Source organism: Apodemus sylvaticus, chromosome 10, assembly GCF_947179515.1.
Source record: "Apodemus sylvaticus chromosome 10, mApoSyl1.1, whole genome shotgun sequence".
In the NCBI taxonomy this organism is placed as follows: domain Eukaryota; kingdom Metazoa; phylum Chordata; class Mammalia; order Rodentia; family Muridae; genus Apodemus; species Apodemus sylvaticus.
In genome coordinates this window covers 43,286,783-43,308,250 of record NC_067481.1, presented here as the reverse complement: position 1 = coordinate 43,308,250, position 21,468 = coordinate 43,286,783, and the positions used below count along the sequence as shown (strand labels likewise).

At 41.7% G+C, this 21,468-nt stretch overlaps 1 protein-coding gene across 1 annotated transcript in view; it reads left to right on the top strand.

Annotated features, from left to right (window-relative positions):
* The first annotated feature begins 6,732 nt into the window (after nt 1–6,732).
* The window catches only part of Psmd11 (proteasome 26S subunit, non-ATPase 11), a 45,210-nt gene continuing 30,474 nt past the window's right edge, over nt 6,733–21,468 (top strand). The window contains exons 1-3 of the mRNA XM_052195038.1: nt 6,733–6,879; nt 9,269–9,370; nt 17,101–17,225. Coding sequence (XP_052050998.1) covers nt 6,789–6,879; nt 9,269–9,370; nt 17,101–17,225 — 318 coding nt within the window. The 5' untranslated portion in view covers nt 6,733–6,788. The remainder of the gene's footprint in view (nt 6,880–9,268; nt 9,371–17,100; nt 17,226–21,468) is intronic.

The following is a 21,468-nucleotide window of genomic DNA, read 5'->3' as shown; positions in this document are numbered from 1 at the left end:
CACACACACAGGCACACAGGCACACACACACACACACACACTCACAGGCACACTCACAGGCACACTCACATGCACACACATGCCCGGGTACACAAACACACTGAAATGAAACACTGGAATAAGTTTATTCTTCTTAAGCAACCTTTAGTTAACTTATGTAATTTTTTTAAAAAGATACTTTTTCTGTTTAACTTTGGCTATTCTGGTCCTGGAACTTGTTGTATAAACCTGGCTGGTCTTAAAAACTACAGAAATCCACTTATGTCTGCCTTGTGAGTGCTGGGATTAAAGGAGTGCACCACCAAGCCCAAACCAGTGACTCACCTTTTTTGGTTAGTTTCCACTGAAACATTTTCCAGAATGTATTTGGATAAGGTAGAAAGAGCCAATATAGCCGGAACTAGTTTTGAATTCATATTTAATTAGCAAACTGTATTCTTGTATCGAACATTTAGGAAAAACCCTTAATTGTCATTTTATGCACATGCATAATTGGGTTTGCATATGATTAAAATCAGATGTATCATGGGAAAAGACACACCAGTGCAAAGGCTCACATAGTCTTACCTATCAACCTAAAAAGAAAACCACTCACTCTATACCTCCTTAGCAACCAGTTCCTCTTCCTCTCCTTGACATCAGAAAAAGAGAACACAAACAAGAAACAATCCCCTGGGTATTCTAACACAGTAGGGCACTGCTGGCTTGCAGCTTATCTGATTTGGAATATCACTTCGCTTCTGAATAAAGTTTACTTTGCTTCTCCGCGTGCAGTTTGTCAGTTCTTTCCATAGGATGACAGGAGTCTGGGAGCACCATGTCCAGTGACCCATGATAACACAGGAAACATACTTTTTTTTTTTTTTTTGGTTCTTTTGGATTTGGTTTTTTTCGAGACAGGGCTTCTCTGTATAGCCCTGGCTGTCCTGGAACTCACTCTGTAGACCAGGGTGTCCTCGAACTCAGAAATCTGCCTGCCTCTGCCTCCCAAACATACCTTTTTAAAAAATTTTATTTTATGTATATGAGTACCCTGTAGCTGTCTTCAGACACACCAAAAGAAGGCATTCAATCCCATTACAGATGGTTGTGAGCCAGTACGTGGTTGCTGGGAATTGAATTCAGGACCTCTGGAAAGAGCAGTTAGTGTGCTTAACTGCTGAGCCATCTCTCTAGTTCTGCAAACATTTTTTTAAAAAAGATTTTATTTAAAAAAATATTTTAAGCTGGGCAGTGGTAATCCCAGCACTCTGGGAGGCAGAGGCAGGCTGATTTCTGAGTTCGAGACCAGCCTGGTCTACAGAGTGAGTTCCAGGACAGCCAGGGCTACACAGAGAAACCCTGTCTTGAAACAAAACAAAACAAGTCAGCTGTGCGAAGGCCTGGGGCCCTCTTATAGTAATAATTAAATGAAGTAGCTTTTGGTTGCTGTGTTTTGTTTTCTGTGTGTGGGGGTACTAGGTTTGACCCCAAGCCTTCCAAATCTTCAACGTGCTGTACTACTGAGCTATGGCTGCAGCTCCATAGTTCTGAAAACAATTTTGCCTCAGCTCATGACATCATCAGCTGCTCTACTAGCTGGTAGCAAAGTGAAGCCCTGAGCTCCATACTTGTTTAAGTTTAAATTCCATTCTTACTTTCTACAGCTGGAAAAGTATTCTTTTGGGTCATTTGTCTGAGCAGGATGCAAAAGACTTGCTTATCTTTTGATAAGAGATATTATTTTGGGATACAAAAGATAACTGGAGACAAATGGGTGTTTCTATGGTGATTCTGAGATTTTTTGGGGGGTTGTATTTTCTGAGCTAATATTTGCTTATATTATATCATTCTGACTGTATTTAGTTTACACGTCATATGCTTTGTTATTCAAGTAAAGCCAAGCTGTTTTGGACTGTAATTTTATATCTTCCATTGTACCTTCATTGGAGAACCAGTAATGATACAAACAGCTGTTGTACAGACCCAGGAATAAAACAAGAGTTAGGGCCCGAAGCCTGTTTACATACAGCCACATCATTTTTTTTAAAAGATAAGAACATGTAGCCGGGTAGTGGTGGCGCACGCCTGTAATCCCAGCACTGGGGAGGCAAAGGCAGGTGGATTTCTGAGTTCAAGGCCAGCCTGGTCTACAGAGTTCTAGGACAGCCAGGGTTATACAGAGAAACCCTGTCTCGAAACAAAACAAAACAAAAAAACAAAACAAAACAAAAGAACATGTTAGAGGTAGTTGTGGTGAGGAAGTCACTGTAGACATTATCACACCACAGGGACCTCTTTCCCTGATGTCACAGGAACAGTTAGAAGATATTTGGGGAGCTGGTGCCATAGTTAAGAGTGTGAACTGGCTGGGCGGTAGTGGCTCATGCCTGTAATCCCAGCACTCTAGGAGGCAGAGGCAGGCGGATTTCTGAGTTCGAGGCCAGCCTGGTCTACAGAGTGAGTTCCAGGACAGCCAGGGCTATACAGAGAAACCCTGTTTCAAAAAAAGACAGAGTGTGAACTGCTCTTTCAGATGACCTGAGTTTTAGCTCCCATGTCTGTGGCTCCTGACCACCTATAACTCCAACTCCAGAGGTTCTAAGCTCTCTTTCCTGACCTCCACAAGAACCTGCACTCATGAGCACACCCCATAAACACACACACACACACACACACACACACACACACAAGACATAAAAATAAATCTTTTAGAAAAAGGTGCTTGGAAGGAGATGTGTTCCAAGCCTGTAGCATAGGTGGGCCTCATGGAAGTGAAAGTGGGAGAATAGAAGAAGCTGAGGCTGCCTTTGTGGAGGCATGTACACACCCTCTTCTTCCTTCTTCCATTGCCAGCAGAGATTTCTATCAGCTTGGCTCTGGCTGCTCTGAGTTTTATTGCAGTTCTTTTGTCCAGCTGACTCAGATTCACAGTCCCAAGTCCCAGAACTGGAATACTGGAATACTTACCTTTCTTTTTTTTTTGTTTTGTTTTGTATTGTATTTTTGAGATAGGGTTTCTCTGTATAGCTCTGGCTGTCCTGGAACTCACTCTATAGACCAGGCTGGCCTTGAACTCAGAAATCCACCTTCCTCTGCCTCCCAAGTGCTGGGATTAAAGGCATGTGCCTGGCAAGATATTGCTTTTAATGGAATGATTCAGAAATCATCTCCGTGGGCTGTTCTTTCAGTTGAAACCTAAGGGTTATAAAGGGAAAAGGTGAGAGTGATGGGGATGGGGAAAAGCGAAAAGAAAAGATAAAAAAATGAGACGTGAGCAGAGCGGGAAGCTGGAGAGTGATGAGTGCTGAGATGTGGCATGTGCTGAACAGAGTGTGCAGTACCCTGTGGAGCACAGGAGATCCGTACAGGGAGCAACAGGAGATCCGTACAGGGAGCACAGGAGATCCGTACAGGGAGCACCAGGAGATCCGTACAGGGAGCACCAGGAGATCTGTACAGGGAGCACTAGGAGATCTGTACAGGGAGCACCGAGAGATCCTAATCAGAGGTGCACAAGCTCTGCAGACCAGACACAGGGAAAGAGGGTATGAAGCATCTTAAAACACAGCAAACAAAGGACAACTGTAAAAAGGTGGGTATGAGCTTTTTTGAAATTTTAACAATCCTGAAAATTGCTATGTTTATAGTCTACTTCAATTTAGAGACATGGCTCTCAATGTAGGCAACAATGGATGACCACTAGCTAGCAGTGTGTAATTCTGTGATATACATTACTCCTTAGTGTTATGTAGGGACGATGTTATGTAGAAAGACGGCATTAGCCACTGAATCCCCAAGTTATCTCATACTCTTACAGAAACCTTGTAAGCTGGTTTTCTTACTCCTGTTTTTCAGATAAAGATCAAAGTGAGTAAGAGCCTACTAGTAGCTCACTATAGTTTGGAGCAAATTTATCATTTCCAAAGCCTGTTCTTCTTAAATTGTATATTCAGGAAGGTGATTCAATTGAATTGGTTAAGAAAAGATACAGAAGCTGGAAGGAGTGGGGCCTGCCTTTAATTCCAGCACTGGGGAGAGGAGAAGGAAGAGGAGGGCAGATCTCTGACGACATCAAGGTCAGCCTTGTCTAAACATCTAATTTTAGGACAGCCAGGGCTACACAATTAAGGGGCTGGAAAGATGGTTCAGAGGGTAAGAGCACTGACTGCCCTTCCGAAGGTCCTGAGTTCAAATCCCAGCAACCACATGGTGGCTCACAACTATCCATAACAAGACCTGACTCCCTCTTCTGGGGTGTCTGAAGACAGCTACAGTGTACTTATATATAATAAATAAATAAATCTTTAAAAAAAGTTAAAAATCAAAACAAAACAGGGTGGCAAGATGACTCAGCAAATAAGGGTGCTTGCTACCAAACATGAGTACTTGAGTTTGATCCCTGGGCTGCATGTGATGCAGAGTACTGACTTCTGCAAGGGTCCCCTTCTCCATGTGCATGCCACGGCATGTGAGTCAGACAGACAGACTGACTGACTGACTGACTGAAAGAAAGAGAGAAATAGAAGTAAAAACTTAAAAACTGCAACAACAAATGAATTCATTGTAGTATCGTTAGGTCCCCCTCAGATTGAGAAAGGAAGAATGACTTCTTTGAGTGGAAAAACATGTCATAGTATTACAGCAAAGTTGATGGAATTTCAGAGTTGGGAGAATTTGGAAGCCAGTTCACATGACACAACAAAGTCAGGATTTCTGTTATCAGCTTGGTAGGCTGATACCCAGATTTCATTAGAAAAAGAAAAGGGTATTCTAGGTTTCTAGGCTAATATCCACTTATCAGTGAGTGCATAGCATGAGTGATCTTTTGAGACTGGCTTACCTCACTTAGGATGATGTTCTCCAGCTCCATCCATTTGTCTAAGAATTTCACGAATTTATTGTTTCTAATGGCTGAATAGTACTCCATTGTGTAAATATACCACATTTTTTGTATCCATTCCTCCATTGAGGGACATCTGGGTTCTTTCCAGCTTCTGGCTATTATAAATAGGACTGCTATGAACACAGTGGAACATGTATCCTTATTACATGCTGGAGAATCCTCTGGGTATATGCTCAGGAGTGGTATAGCAGGGTCCTCCAGAAGGGTCATGCCCAGTTTTCTGAGAAACCGCCAGACTGATTTCCAGAGTGGTTGTACCATCTTGCAATCCCACTAGCATTAGAGGAGTGTTCCTCTTTCTCCACATCCTTGCCAACACCAATCCACATATGAAATGATGACCAAGAAGAAGGAAGGAGTGGCCCCTGGTTCTGGAAAGGCTCAGTGCAGCACTGTAGGGCAATATCCGAACAGGGAAGTGGGAAGGGGTGGATGGAGGAGCCAGGGGAGGGAAGAGGGCTTATGGGACTTTCGGTGAGTGGAAAAAAATAGCCAGGAAAGGGGAAATCATTTGAAATGTAAATAAAGAATATATGGAATAAAAAAAAAAGAAAAAGAAAAGCGTGGGAATATATTCCCTACCAGGTCTCAGCTCTGACAGTCACTATTACAGCATTACTAAATCACTTTATTCCATTCAGTTTCCTTAAGTATTAATTAAATTTTTTTCACAGGCTATTTTTGGACAGATGAAAGGAGACAGGTATAGAAATTGATTAATCTGGGCGGGCGGTGGTGGTGGTGGTGGCGGCGGTGGCGGCTCACACCTGTAATCCCAGCACTCTGGGACGCAGAGGCAGGCAGATTTCTGAGTTCGAGGCCATCCTGGTCTACAGAGTGAGTTCCAGGACAGCCAGGGCTATACAGAGAAAAAAACCAAGTCCAAAACCCCTCCCAACCCCCCCCAAAAGAAATTGATTAATCTGATCATAGAGGAGTATGTTGGCTCTACTTCATTTCTTTTATAGTACAGATATTTAATTTCCAGATTGTCATCAACTAGAAGTTCTCCCTTTGTATAGGTTTAGCAACATCTTCAGGCTAAACCTTAGTAGTCATATGAAATGTGCTTTCCCCCCCTTTCTCTCTCTCTCTCTCTCTCTTGCTCTTTTGAGACAGGGTTTCTTTGTACAGCCCTGGCTGTTCTGGAACTCACTCTGTAGACCAGGCTGGCCTCGAACTCAGAAATCCACCTGCCTCTGCCTCCCAAGTGCTGGGATTAAAGGCATGTGCCACCACCGCCTGGCTCCCCCTTTCTTTTGATATCTTCGCAGATATCCGATTATAGTTGAAGGAATTGGAAATACAGGAGGAAAATTTTGTTCTATTGTTGAACTGGGAAGCTGGTATGAGTCAACTGTGTGACTCTCAAGAACTATTTAGATCGAATGAGTGGGTCAAAGATGGCTTTCAATTCATAATGTGAAGCTCTGTCTGATGATAAAATGGTTACTTGTGAAAGACTGTTCTTTCACACTGGTGATTTCATTCGTACTGGGAGAGTGTGTATGTGTTCTTTCTGCAAAACATCTGAATGAATCTGAATGGTGTTGTATGGTGCCACACAACAGGCAATTTGAAAGATCATCTGTTGCTATGAGTGACTGGTTACACGGGGATACTATACAAACAACCAAACAGCTTTCCTTGAGGACTCAGCCTCTTTTGGAGTGGTGGGGACTAACTTCGGTTTCGTCTCTTCAGATGGCCGCGAGATGGCGATGGGGAGCTCTTTGAGGCTTGCGGGATGCTCCTGGTTCACCTATCCGGCAGAGAGACTACAACTCCCGGGGTGCTCTGAGAAGGGAGGCGGGGTCTTCGGGTAGGAACGCGAGGGCGGGTCTTCCGGGTGTGTGTTTCCGGCGTCGGCGGCCGCGGCCGGGGACGGTGTGAGAGCGGTAAGATGGCGGCCGCAGCGGTGGTGGAGTTCCAGAGAGCCCAGTCTCTACTCAGCACCGACCGGGAGGCCTCCATCGACATCCTCCACTCCATCGGTAAAGGTCCTGGCGCCGTCCCCGCGGCTCTGTCGTCCCGGCACGGCCTGTGTCGGTCGGAGGCGGCGGAGAGGGGCCGGGCTAGCCGGCTATGGTGCTGCTGACTCACTGTGTGTGAGGGGGGCCGGGCTGGGGGCGCAGGCCGCTCGGGGTCCCCGGGAGCCCTATGGCTTCCAATTGGGCGGGAAGCCCCGAGGTAGCCCGCGCGTCCACCTGCTGGCTGCTGACTCACGGTGGGCGCAGCGCAGCGTGGAGAGGGCCGGCCGGGTTCGCTACCCCTAAGGGTCCCCGGTTGTGGCCCGCGCGAGCTGGTCGGGGGCTGCGAGTGTCTGCTGGTTACAAACTGGTCGTAGAGTGTGTTCTTGAAAGGTCTAGGTGACTGCCGCTCAGGACTGACATTTCCCGCCGTTGTTATCAGCACAGGTTGCTCCGGGTGGGAGCGCGAGCGCTTCTCTTGGAGTTTTCTTCCGGGACGCTGGGAGCTGCTGCTTACTCCCTGCCCTCACCAGCCGACTCCAGCGAAAGAGCCACTTTTTGGGTGTGAGAAGTTGAGGGTGCCACACACTTGAGATTGGTATTTGGTAGAGGTGGCCGGGATGGCCCTCTGTCCGGTGTAGACTGAGGCGGAGTGTAGTCGGAGTGGGACCGCCGGGACAGAGGAGGTGACTAATTTTTCCCAGTAGGGGTTGAAGTTAGTTCTGAGAGTTCAGAGAGTCTGTTGTTCAGGGAACTTTTTGGACCCGCCGGGCCGCACGTTGCTGGAGAAAAAAGAAAAATTTAACACCATTGTGTGATTGTCGTAAACCTGAAGGCAACAGGAAAGTTGAAATAGGTACCTCCAGACGATTGCTTTCTACTGGGATTCAGGTATAAACAGAAATAAATGGATGATGGCAGAGAAAGCCTATTAATAAAAGCCTAACTGAAGGGTTCAGTTAGGGAATGAGCTTCCTCTTGTGATAATGTGATCTTTTAAATGTAGCTTGGGAAGATTCGGATTGGATCAACAAGTAGTTCGGGAATGCAGGTATATGAGGGACTCTCAGGATGTTGGTGCTTATGTTGACTTACTGAGTTACTGAGTCTGTTGAATTTCAGTACTCATGACTTGTACCAAGAAAGGACACTGTCAACAGCTTGATGTCCTTATTTTTGGGAATGCTAGAAAGGAGAGGAGATGGAGAGGACAGAGCATTTTGAAGGAATTATATTATGAAGTGTTTCATTTTATTTTGAAGTTCTATCTTGTCAGTTTTAGAACAGAGTATCAGAGTCATCATGTTGTTTTTACAAAGATATTTTTCTGTGATCACACCTTAATACTTAGTACTAATCTGAGGAGCATAAGTTTTTTTGTGTGATTAGTGCCAATTTGTTTGCCTTTCAGAAAGTAGAAAGTACTGATAAACGTTGCCATTAGAGTATTTCACTTTTTCAAGACCCATTATGAACTTTAGCCTATTTTCCAAATGAAACTACCAAACAAATAAGGGAGAAAAAAAACCCTCTAAAGAAAAGTAAAATACAGACACTATAAAAAGAAAGCTAAGGCCGGGCAGTGGTGGCGTATGCCAGTAATCCCAGCACTTGGGAGGCAGAGGCAGGCGGATTTCTGAGTTCCAGGCCAGCCTGGTCTACAGAGTGAGTCCCAGGATAGCCAGAGGCTACACAGAGAAACCCTGTCTTGAAAAACCAAAAAAAAAAAAAAAAAAAAAGAAAGCTAAGAGTCCCCTGTCAGCTTCCCTGTTAGAGTAAGCTTGAGTCATGGTGGGTGACTTCTTCCGGACTCCATCATGAAGTATCCAAATCTTGGGTTTTGTCAAATTATGATGCTTTTTTTAGAGCATTGGTAACTAGTTATGGTCACCAAAATAAGCACAGCAAACATCGGAGAGGCTGTTTGAGGTTTAAGCAGTTGAATAATTATTAACAGTTGAAAGTGGGACAGATAAAAAGTTACTTTAACAGGACCTGACTCCATCATGAGGCAGCAGTCTGTCTCCTAAGTGTAACTGTAAAGTATCATGCTGAAGCTTTGATGAGAGTTTCTCTAGGGTGGATTTATAGAATTGTTTATTCTTGATATGCCCTTCAGCTAAAGCTTTCTATAAACCTAAAGTTTGTTGAAATACTTGTTTTATCGTTATCAATAACTTTATAATTTGATTTTAGTTTGTGACACTGCTATTAATATGAGGCATATTCTATTGATATGTGGTCATTTTACTTTAAAGTTTTTTTGTTTTTTTGTTTTTTTTAAATTAAGCCCTTATTTGTTTTCTGTTTTCATTTGGGAAATAGGCTCAAGTTCATGATGGTCTTATAAGGGTGAATTCTCCCTTGCTTCATTTTTTAATCATAATTTTAAGAGTTCATTTTCTTTTCTTAGTGAAGCGTGACATTCAGGAAAATGATGAGGAGGCAGTCCAGGTCAAAGAGCAGAGCATCCTTGAACTGGGGTCTCTCCTGGCGAAGACTGGACAAGCTGCTGGTAAGTCTTACAAGTGGATTGTACCTATAGTGCTGTTGTCTGGACAGCAGATGGAGTGTCTCTCAAAGCGTGAGACTATGTACCATGCAGTTCATTTGTGCTATTCAGCTTTTTTTCCTGACACCTTATTGGTTTTCAGTTATGAAGCATAAAAGTGTAGAATTTTATTCTACAGGTGAGGAAAGTCCTGTTTTTGTTGGAATATGGTGATCTGCGATTTGTTCCTTGTTTTTGAGTTCTCACTGTATTTCTTTACATGTCTGCAGCAGCAGTCTTCAGCAACTTCAATGACTAGCTCTGGTATGTTTAAAGAGAGTTTTAGGCCCTTTACTTGAAAAATGGCTGCAGATTTTATATCCAAGTGACTCATGTTTTTTCTGATGTAGAATGAGTAAGACATAGAATAATAGTGCCTTCCTAAGGCGACTTCTTTGGTACCTGGGACTTTTGCATATTGTTGTCCAGACATCCAAGTGGTAATTGACTTGGGCTAATTGGTTTGGGACGATCGATAGATGATGACCAATAAAGTAATACTATCATAAGCTTGTTTAAGTGGGTAATTCGTGTCACTTTAAAGTAAACTTAGAGGGGCTGAATAGATGGGTCAAGGGTTATGAGCATTTGTTGCTCTTGTAGAGAGGATCCAGGATTTGGTTCCCAGCACCCACATGGTTGTTCACAACTATCTGTAACTCCAGTTTCAGGGGATCTGATGCCCTTTTCTGATCTACAAGAGCCTCAGGCATGCACATGGTGCACAGATATATATTCATGCACGTAGCATAAATAAATACTAAAAGAAGTTAAAATTAAGTTCGAATTTATTTGATTAGAATGAAGTGAGTTTTGGTAAGTCACCTCATGAGTCTCTTTCTTTTATGTACTAAGCCAAGAGAATGGTGGAGAAAGTATAAAGAAAGTTCTTTTTTTTTTTTTTTTTTTTTTTTTTTTTGGATTTGGTTTTTTTGAGACAGGGTTTCTCTGTGTAGCCCTGGCTGTCTTGGAACTCACTCCATAGACCAGGCTGGCCTCGGACTCAGAAATCCGCCTGCCTCTGCCTCCCAAAGTGCTGGGATTACAGGCGTGTGCCACCACCGTCTGGCTATAAAGAAAGTTCTTAAACTTGGCTGGAGAGGTGGCTCATTGTTCAAGAGCCCTGACTGCTCTTTGAGAGGTCCTGAGTTCAATTTCCAGCAACCACATGGTGGCTCACCACCATCTGTAATGGGATTTGGTGCCCTCTTCTGGTGTGTCTGAAGACAGTGACATTGTATTCATATACATAAAAGAAATCAATTAAAAAAAAAAACTTGGACTTGTAAACTAAGATCTTTTGCAACTAATAATCATTTTTCTCTTTAATTGCTGTCTCAATTAGTAGAAAGTTAAGTAAAGATGGGGGCGTACATGCCTGTTACTCAGTACTTGGGAGGCAGAGGTAGGCTGAAGTTTGAGACCAGCCTGGCCTATGTAGTGAATTCTAGGATGGTCAGGGTTATATAGTGAGAACCTGTCTCAAGAAAACAACAAAATAACCTTGTGCCTAATATGTACAGTGAGTGTTTGAGTAATTCTTCTCAGTGAGGTACTAAAATCTCATTTCATGCCTTTCTCCTTCATTCTTGCCTCTCTAATATGTGATTAATTAGGGAGTATACAGCTTCACTCATTGGATATTTTTTTCCCTTTGAGATAGTGTCTCTCTTTGTAGCTCTTGATGTCCTGAAACTTAATATGTGGAACAGGCTAGCCTCAAATCTGCAGAGATCTGCCTGTCTTTGCCTCCCATAAAGGTGTGCGGTATTACACCTGGGTGCTTCTTGGAATTTAATAGGTGAAATATAGTAGTTTGCAAAAACTCTTCTAGACTAAGACAGTTTGGTTCTTACAGGTCGGTATTCACAAAATAGAAATCCTAAGGAAGACTTGGAACCTGTTGTATTTATCTATCTATGCAATAATTATATGATAGATCTGTTGACTGTTAGCTTTGAAAACATGTTTATTCCCTTAATCTTCAATTTTGCGTTATTGTTCATTTCATAGATATATAGCACTGTGCTAAGTACCCTGCCTAAAAAGTTTATGATAGCATTCCTGGTAGAAATATTACTTGGAGGTTAATGATTAAGATAAGGTATGATGTATAGTAATGATTGAAAGTAGTTCTGAGTATTAGCAATCAAGATGCCTGAGCTCAGGATCTGTGGAAATTTTCTCCCAAGAGTTGAAAAAAGAATCTGCTGAGTTTGTTAGATTCTAAGGAGATTCTGATCATTAATTACAGATAATCCCAATGAAATTAGGAATATGATTTTCAGAAATTAAGGAACTATACAAACATAGAAAGAATCAGAATATTTAAGAATGAACACTCAATACTAATAGACTAAAATAGGAAAGGAGATTTAAAATAAGATCAGATCATTTGTTCCTCTGATAAAGTGAGAATAATAGTAGATGCTAGAGACAAAGGCAGAAAGAATACTTAGTTCATGTTTTACTTCTGCCTTTTCTAGGAAGGAAAATGATTTTCAAACAGAAAAGATAGAAATATCATCAGAAAGAGAATTAAAGACAAGGTAGGTGAGAGAAGAGAGAGAACATGGTCCTTCTTCTAAGTTTGTTCCTCTTGGCTCTGACAATTTTGTCAGTTGGCATCAAAGGAGTACTGGCAGGTGTAAGTGTCAATCCACTTAATCAGGGAAATCATGGAGGACAAAGTATATGAACTCCGAGCTAGCAAATGTTATTCCACATTTCAGAAAGGTAATAAGAGAAAGCTCAAGCAAGAAACTACAAACTAGCCTGGGCGATGGTGACACATGCCTTTAATTCCAGCACTGGGTAGTCAGAGGCAGGAACTCCATGAGTTCCAGGACAGCCTCTCTACAGAGTAAGTTCCAGTGCAGCCAGGGGTACATAGAGAAACCCTGTCCCAAAGCACAAAACAAAAAAGGAAATAAACAAAACATTATTACAAAGTGAAATTATCAGTGACCTGGGATAGGTGATTAATTAGGAGATTTTAATTAAAACTGGGTTATTATGATCAGAGTATTCCAATCTCATCTTCAAAACTAGTAAATTTGCAGGGGCATGCCATTTGCATTTGCAAACAAAGTTTAATCGAACATGGCCACATCCATTTCTGTTATTGGCTTTTTGTATTGTATTGCAGTGGAGACATTTGTAAGCTGCTACTATCTAAGACCATAGAACCTTGCTTGCAAAGCCAAAAATATTTACTATCTGGCTTTTCACAGAAGTTTGCCAACTTTAGAGTAGAAGAATGAAGTAGAATATATATTTGATGTGAGTAGGCTGTTTTATCATTTGCTAGAATATTAATTGATATAGGTTATACGTTTACAGTAGGCTGGTTAATTATCGAACTATATATTAATAATTATTTCCAGGCTTGAGAAATCATATTGATTTGCCTTTGATTTTGATTTTTTTTTTGATCAGTATCTGATCCCTGTGGTTAAAGCCATAGTGGAAGGCATGTTATTTTTGTGGTTATTTAATTCAGTATGGCGTAGAATTTATTTATTTTTTTGTTTTTTTGTTTTTTTTTGGATTTGGTTTTTTCGAGACAGGGTTTCTCTGTGTAGTCCTGGCTGTCCTGGAACTCACTCTGTAGACCAGGCTGGCCTCGAACTCAGAAATCTACCTGCCTCTGCCTCCCAGAGTGCTGGGATTACAGGCGTGCGCCACCACTGCCTGGCACGGCGTAGATTTAAGAGTCACAGTTATTGCCAAACCTAGGAAGATTGGTTCAGTTGTGGAAGAAAGAAAAAAATATATATATTTTTTATATTTAAGATACTTACTGAAAGAGAGAAAGATGTAGAATTATGTACCTTTGTAATACTCTATGCAAAAAATCCCTTAATGGACCATTAATGTCCAGTGTGAACCAATAATGCCATCTTGCTGCTGTTATAGAGATACACTACTATAATCTCAGCAGTTAGGAATTGGAGGCAGGAATTTTGTAAATTTATACCAGCCTGTGCTGTACAGTGATACCTTTTCTCAAAAAACCATTTCTCCTCAGTTTTTAAAAAGACTGCTTTGTGTGGTAGCCAGCTCTATCCTACTCTTTGAACATTTTTTTCAGTTACCATAGCATATCAGAAGTTCTTTTACTTATAGAATTTATCAGGAGGGCGACTGAGGGGATAAGTCAATGGAAACAAGGACGCTGGAGGCACATTGAAACAGTGAGCCCTTTCGCTTTGAGAAGAGGAAGGTTGAGGAAATGTGAATGGTCATTACCTTAAAATATTTGAAGACAGTGGAAAGAGATACAGAGAGCTACAAAAAGATACAGATTTGTTTAAAAAAATTCTTTGATCAAGATTGGAATAGGCTGGTTTTTGAGCATATTAGTCACTAAATTCACAGTTTTTCAAACTTAATAGAAAAATATGGAAGAATGATTATTGTGTCAGACTAGTTCTATAAATAAAGCTATCCGTGGACTAGGGGTGTGTGCATCTCAGTAGTGGAGTACATACATGCCAGCCACATCCTCCGCCGACTTCTACATGCACAGTCCATGTTGTATAGAATACTTTAAGCTTAAAAGTGTGTGTGTGTATGTGTGTGTGTGTGTGTGAGACAGAATCTCATTTCTGATCTTTTGAGACAGGATATCTATCTCTCTGTAGTCTAGGCTGTGCCAAACTTACTTTGTAGTCCTTGAACTCACTCATTGTGATCCTACTATCCTGGGGCACTCCATATGGGGCTAGGATTTTCTTTTTTCTTTTTTTTTTTTTTTTTGCTTAGAACAAGAGGGATTTATTTTGCCAATTGTTCCAGAGCTTCTGATTGTTGTAGCAGGTCACAAGTGGAACAGAACTGTTCAACTCATGGTGGACAGGAAGCAGAGAGAAGGGCACAAGAAGGAATTTGCTGAGAGAAAAAATTCACTGTTTGGGCTGGAGAAATGGCTCAGAGGATAAGAGCACTGACTGCTCTTCCAGAGGTCCTGAGTTCAATTCCCAGCAACTACATGATGGCTCACAACCATCTATAAAGGAATCTGGTGCCCTCTTCTGGTGTGTCAGAAGACAGCAGTAGTGTACTCATCATATGTATCAAATAAATAAAATCTTTAAAAAAAATTCCCTGTTGACTGGTGTTTGTATGGAAGACTCAATAGTTCCTTAGCTGAGCCTCTAAAGGCTGTATAGAATTTATGGAGGTTAGGAAGATACTCAGGTGGGCTTCTGGCATGAAGGCACCTTCCAAGTAGGCATATAGTGAATATATGAATATAAATGAGAATGCAAAATGAGAAGAAAATGACATTGGGAATCAGGCAGTCCTGGGGAGTGAAGGGATGAACATTTCCGTTCTGTGTAGCTCTCCTTTAGCACCTCACATAGTTCTGTGCATCCTCTGACTGTAGCAGATGAGGATTTCAAGGACACTGAATTTCTGTTTTCAGGAGGGCAACATTTGCCCTGAATTAGAGTTCTCAGGAGGATGAGTCTACAATTAGAGAATATTAAAGAGACACTGGCACTAAGATTGTTTCAACCTACATTCCCAAAATACTTCTTATTTAGTTAAAAGCATTGTCTAGGGGTTGGAGAGATGGCACAGTAAAGAACACTTGTTATTGTCTGAGAAGTCCCAAGTTTGATTTCCATCACTCCTATAGAGTTGTTTATAACCACCTGTAACTAGCTCTAAGGGCATCTTGAGTTCTTTGATCTTTGACCTCTAAGGACTTTTGCTCTTATTTGCAGGTGTACAAGTGTAATTAAAAACAATAAAAATAGCCGGGTGGTGGTGGCACACGTCTTTAATCCCAGCACTTGGGGGGCAGAGGCAGGTGGATTTCTGAGTTCGAGGCCAGCCTAGTCTACAGAGTGAGTTCCAGGACAGCCAGGGCTACACAGAGAAACCCTGTCTGGAAAAAACCAAAACCAAACCAAAACAAAACAATAAAAATAAATCCTAATCCTAAAAACATTGTGACTGGGTGGTGTGGCACACATGTCTTTAATCCCAGTATTTAGGAAGTAGAGGCAGGTGGATTCTTGAGTTTGAAGCCAGCCTGGTCTACATCGTGAGTTCCAGGATAGTGAAATCCTGTCTCAAAAACAAAACAAAGCATTGTCTAATTTTTCTTGTTCAATTAGTACCTCTTTATTGCAACTAAAAGTCACTCCCTTAGATTTCTGGAGCTGCCCTCTTTTCTAAAAGGAAGAAAGCTTTATGATGAATAATTTTTTTTTTTTTGGTTGTTTGGATTTTTTTTTTTTTTTTCCCTGAGACAGGGTTTCTCTGTATAGCCCTGTCTGTCCTGGAACTCACTGTGTAGACCAGGCTGGCCTCGAACTCAGAAATCCACCTGCCTTTGCCTCCCAAGTGCTAGGATCACAGGCTTGTGCCACCACCGCCTGGCTGGTGGACAGCTTTTTAAGTCATTACTTCAGACTTAGGTTTATGAGGAATTTTTAAAGTGTATAATGAAACTCATTAAGGACAAGTTACCCTGATCTCACTGTGCCAAAGAAGTGTTACTGCTGAAAGGCTGCACAGAGACACTGAGGCCTGGAGTTGGAAACCTGTCTGAGGGAAACTGCTAACGCATAGATTTGAAGAGTGAAAAGATTACCCTTGTGACTTGATATTTGCTGGTTGTAATTTTTGTCTATGGTGGGCAGGTACACAGCATAGTTCATGTTTTATAAAACCGTTCTTGATAATAGAAGTACTTTGCTGCGTTTCTTTCATTAAAATTGATAAATGGTGCATAGATGGGCATTTCCCTGGAGGTTTTCATAGTGGTCCAGTGGATAGGCTGGGGTGGAGTTCAACCTTGGTAGATGTGAGTTAAAGTGTAAGATAGTGCCTCACACTGTAGACTTAGAACTCATGTAATTGGCCTCAGAGTCACAGTAATTCTATTTCCTGCTTAAGTGCTAGGATTACAGGTGTGACCTACCATACCAGGCTTTGCTGGGAATTGTTAACATTTCTAGTGTGCTCCATTAGACTTAAACCGGGTATGGTTTTTTTTTATTATAGAGGCTCAGTTTTCTTAAATAGAGTTTAATGGATTTCTAAAAAACATTTATTAATGTATTTATTTGTGTGTATTTGGGAGATACATGCATGCTATGTGCTTGTGTGGAGCTTAAAACACAGTCGGCAGGAATTTAGTCCAGGGGTCTAAGGTGGGCCATCAGATTTAGCAGCAGCACCTTCACCCCCTGAGGCTCAACTTTTCAAATGAAGATTTTGTTTCCCATGCCTTTAATCCCTGCACTTGGGAGGCAGAGGCAGGCAGATTTCTGAGTTCAAGGCTAGCCTGGTCTATAGAGTGAGTTCAGGGCTACACAGAGAAACCCTTGACTTGAAAAACCAAACCAAACCAAACCAAACCAAACCAAACCAAACCAAACCAAACAAAAAAAAAAAAACAAAAGAAAAGATTTTGTTTCTTTTGTTGTTGTTGTTGTTGTTTTGTTTTGTTTTGGATTTGTTTTTTTTTTTTTTTTTTTTTGAGACAGGGTTTCTCTGTATAGCCCTGGCTGTCCTGGAGCTCACTCTGTAGACCAGGCTGGCCTCGAACTCAGAAATCCGCATGCCTCTGCCTCCCAGAGTGCTGGGATTACAGGCGTGCGCCACCACCACCCGGCAAGATTTTGTTTCTAATATTAAAATTTACATTTTATTTTCTGAATTGCTCCACACAGAGCTTGGAGGCCTCCTGAAGTATGTTCGACCTTTCTTGAATTCCATCAGTAAAGCTAAAGCAGCTCGTCTGGTCCGGTCTCTTCTTGATCTGTTTCTAGATATGGAAGCAGCTACAGGGCAGGAGGTAAGTTATGTTAATGGCAGGAAGCACATAGCCTGGGAAGAAGTGTGTTTTGGTGAAAGATGCCTACTTAAGTCACTGTGGTGCTGTGTGGAAGGGACAGCTGGGGGATGCTCAGGACTTATCATGTCAGTCTCTCTTTGTTACAGGGCATTTGATACTTTGAGTCTGTTCCATGCTTTGCTTTGTAAGTGGAGATTGTCAGTGGTCCCTGGAATCCTCATTACATCAGGGTCACAAACTGATTCTTGTCTTTGAGGTATTGTATTGCCACACCTTTGTAATGTTTTCTGTGTCTGTGGTACCTTTCATCTTGTGTCTCAAAGTTTCTTATGAGCACCAGTTGAGCCTTGTGGCATCCTTTCTTGTCATGTTTTGTATGGCTTACATGCCTTTATTAAGGGCTGAGCATCCATCTGTCGTGTTTCATGTCGGGGAGTGACTGATGGTTTATACGTGTTACTTAAGTTTAACCTGGACTTGGAGCTGTTCAGAAACGTTCCTCTCTGGAGCCTGTAGTAGTCCTGTAGCCAGGAGGGATGCAGTTGGAAACACAGGAGTACTCTATGTAGATTGCGTTTTAAGAGGGAAGACGGATAATATATAAGATATATGATAATACATAAAGTCAGGGGCTGGGATGTCTGATTATCTACTATATCTTAGGTAAACTTGCAGGTAAAAACAAAATTCCACTGTAATATATTGGACTAAGTGAGGGATTTCAGAAATCCAGTACACATGGATCCTACTTTGGAATTATATTTTGTTAAGGCTGTTTTCTTTTATTTTTTTCTTTTTGGTTTTTCGAGACAGGGTTTCTCTCATAACCCCGGCTATCCTGGAACTCACTCTGTAGACCAGGCTGGCCTCAAACTCAGAAATCCACCTGCCTCTGCCTCCCAAGTGCTGGGATTAAAGGCGTGCGCCACCACTGCTTTTTATTTTTTAGATTTATTTATTTTATGTGTATAAAGTGTTTTGCCTTCATGAATGTATATGTGTCTTCATATGTGTCTGGTGCCCTTTGAGGCCAGAAATGGGCATTAAATGCCCTGGAACTAGTCTTATGGATGGTTGTAAACCATTATGTGAGTGCTGGGAACTGAGCTCAGGTCCTCTGGGAGAGCAGTGTGTGCTCACAGCCTCTGGCTCACCTCTCCAGCCCTACTACTCTGATGTTTCTTTGAAGCCAAACTATCAGCTTTATTTGCAATCTTCAGTTTCCTTGTTTCTGGTTTATGATAATAGCTCAAAAATAGAAAATATTTAGATAAATGCTTTTGAATCAAAGCATTATAGTTATTTGGTGAATTAAGGAAAACATACTTTTTAGAAATGTTGATTTTCATCAAGTCCTAACTTGTTTTCTAAATTGTACTTTGTATTCATGTGTTCATCTTTGGTCTGAAGTAGAATTCCTTAAGACAGGCTGACCAATGACTGTTGGCTTCTGACTAATAACTTTGAACTTTATTAAAAATCATTTTTTCTTTAGAAAAAAATTTTTTGAGACAGCCTCACTGTATCCTTGGCTAACCTGGAACTCACTATGTTGACTACCAGATTGGCCTGGGATTCAGAGAGATCCACCTGCCCCTACTTCTCGAATGCTAGGGTTAAAAGCAGGCCTTTAACTCTTAGTCCTTTGTGGGAGGATCCTCAGCTTCCTAACTGGGTGCTCTTCTTTATCTACACGGTGGGGCTTTGTAATATGGCTTGTCCTTTCATAGAGATGTTTCACTGTGCAGTCCTGACTGGTCTGGAGTTTGTTAGGTAATCCAGTCTGGTCTCAAACCAATAGAGACCCTCCTGCATCTGCTTTCCAAGTGCTAGGATTACAAGTGTACCCCCAGGCCTGGCTCATTTGTCCTTATGAGTCAGGTTCTTATAGCTTAGGCTGGTGTGGAACTTGAAATCCTCTTGTAGCCTTCCAGGTACTGTGATTACAGGCGTGCACTACCATATCTGGCTGCATTTTTGTCATGTTCATATGTGTGTGTAACTTCAGTGTTTAGTAAAGACTTTTTTTCTTCTCCGAGACAGGGTTTTTCTGTATAGCCTGTCCTGGAACTCACTCTGTAGACCAGGCTGACCTTGAACTCAGAAATCCGCCTGCTGTTCTCTGCCTCCCAAGTGCTGGGATTACAGGCATGTGCCACCACTGCCCGGCAAGACTTTTTTTTGGACAATTAATTAACAATTTGACTTTTGTTTATTTGTTTGTTTATTTGTTTTTTGGATTTTTTTTTTTTTTTTTGAGACAGGGTTTCTCTGTATAGCCCTGGCTGTCCTGGAACTCACTCTGTAGACCAGGCTGGCCTTGAACTCAGAAATCTGCCTGCCTCTGTCTCCCAGAGTGCTGGGATTATAGGCATGCACCACCACTGCCCAGCTAACAATTTGACTTTTATAAAAAGAAGATTCTGTCTATTCCATTGGTTGGATTTGTTTTGATAGTTTTTGTGGGTTATAGGTTATTTGCAATAAAAAAAAAATCACACTTTGTGTGTGTACCCATGTTCTGTGATGCATGTGTGGGAGTCAGAGAACAGCTTTCTGGATTATAGGTGTGTGCTACCACACTTGATTTCCATACTTTTTTTCTTCCCAAGTCACCTCCAGTTCCTCTCTCTCCCTCCTCCCTCACCCTCTCCTCCCTCCTCTCCCCTCTCCCTGGCCCTCTCTCTGTCCTCCTGTCCTCCTTCTCCCTCTCCCCCTCCTCCTCCCCTGTCTTCTTCCCTTCCCCTCCCTCGAGACAGGGTTACATTTTTTTTTTTTTTTTTTGGATTTTGGGTTTTTCAAGACAGGGTTTCTCTGTATAGCCCTGGTTGTCCTGGAACTCACTCTGTAGACCAGGCTGTCCTCGAACTCAGAAATCCGCCTGCCTCTGCCTCCCAGAATGCTGGGATTACAGGCGTGCGCCACCATCTTTCTATGTGTAGCCCTGGCTACCCTGGAACTGAGGAGACCCGCCTGCGTCTGCCTTCCGAGTGCTATGATTAAAGGCATGCTCCACTAACCACTTGGCTTTATATTATTTTTCTTTTTCAACTATTTTTTTTTCTTTTTATTTGTTTTGTTTTTTGGATTTTCTTGTTTTCTTTTGAGACCATCTTACTGTAGCCTCGAATCACAGAAATCTACGTGCCTCTGCCTCCCAAGTGCTGGGATTGAAGGTGTGCACCAACACTGCCTGTCTTATTTTCAAAGATATTTTACCAACTAGCATTCTAAAATTTTTGTATCTCTCCTGTTCTTGCTTGATCCTTCAGTGGCTTGCCACTGTCAGCTTTAGGTAATTCATGGCTTTCTGGGATACAATCTACAACAGCACCTTGATCTCCCTCTTCTGAATACTGTTTTGTGCTTGGTTTGCTGAGAATCCATCTGCTACTCATGTTGTGCATTTTTCCTTCTTTAATCCCATCTCAGGTTTACTTTCTTGGACATTTTTTTCTTGTTAATGTTGATTTGATCTTAACTTCTTCAGTGTCCCACATTGTATTTTATACATGCTCTATATCTGAATTTTTTTTTTTTTTTACCTTATATGACAATTACACATTTACCTTACCATCTTTATCATAATTTCATTCCATACCTTGAGGTAACTCAAGGCTTTCTTCATTCCCAGTACATGTCACATTCTATGGCTATTTAATTTTTTCTAAGTTAATTTTATGTGCATAAGTGTCTTGCCTGCATGTATATATGTGCACCATGTGTGTCCAGTGCCTGAAGAGGTCAGATGAGAATGTTGGGTCCCCTGAAACTGGAATTACAGGCCATTGTGAACTGCCATGTAGGTGCTGGGATCCAAACCCAGGTCTCCTGTGAGAGCTGCCAGTTATCTTTAATAGCAGAGCTGTCTTTCTGGCCCCTAGAGTAGTTTGTCTTAAAGGAATTACGTAATTAGTACTTGAAGGAGAAGGAATGTATCAGGTATCAGGCCTTGGGTATTCAGAAAATATTTTCTTGAATTAAGATATGAGGTTTTTTTTTTTAACCTAATGATTTTGTATGTATTGTTTTAATGATTTATGTTTTGTGTACATGTGTGTCTGTGCACTAGCTAGTGTCCGCAGAGGGCAGAAGAGGTTGTTAAATCCTTGGGGACTGGAGTTAAGACAGTTGTGAGCCCCTATGAAGGTGCTGAATATTGAACCTGGGTCCTCTAGAAGAGCAGCCAGTGCTCTTAACCAATTAATTAGCCATTTCTCCAGCCCCTAGATATGAGTTTATT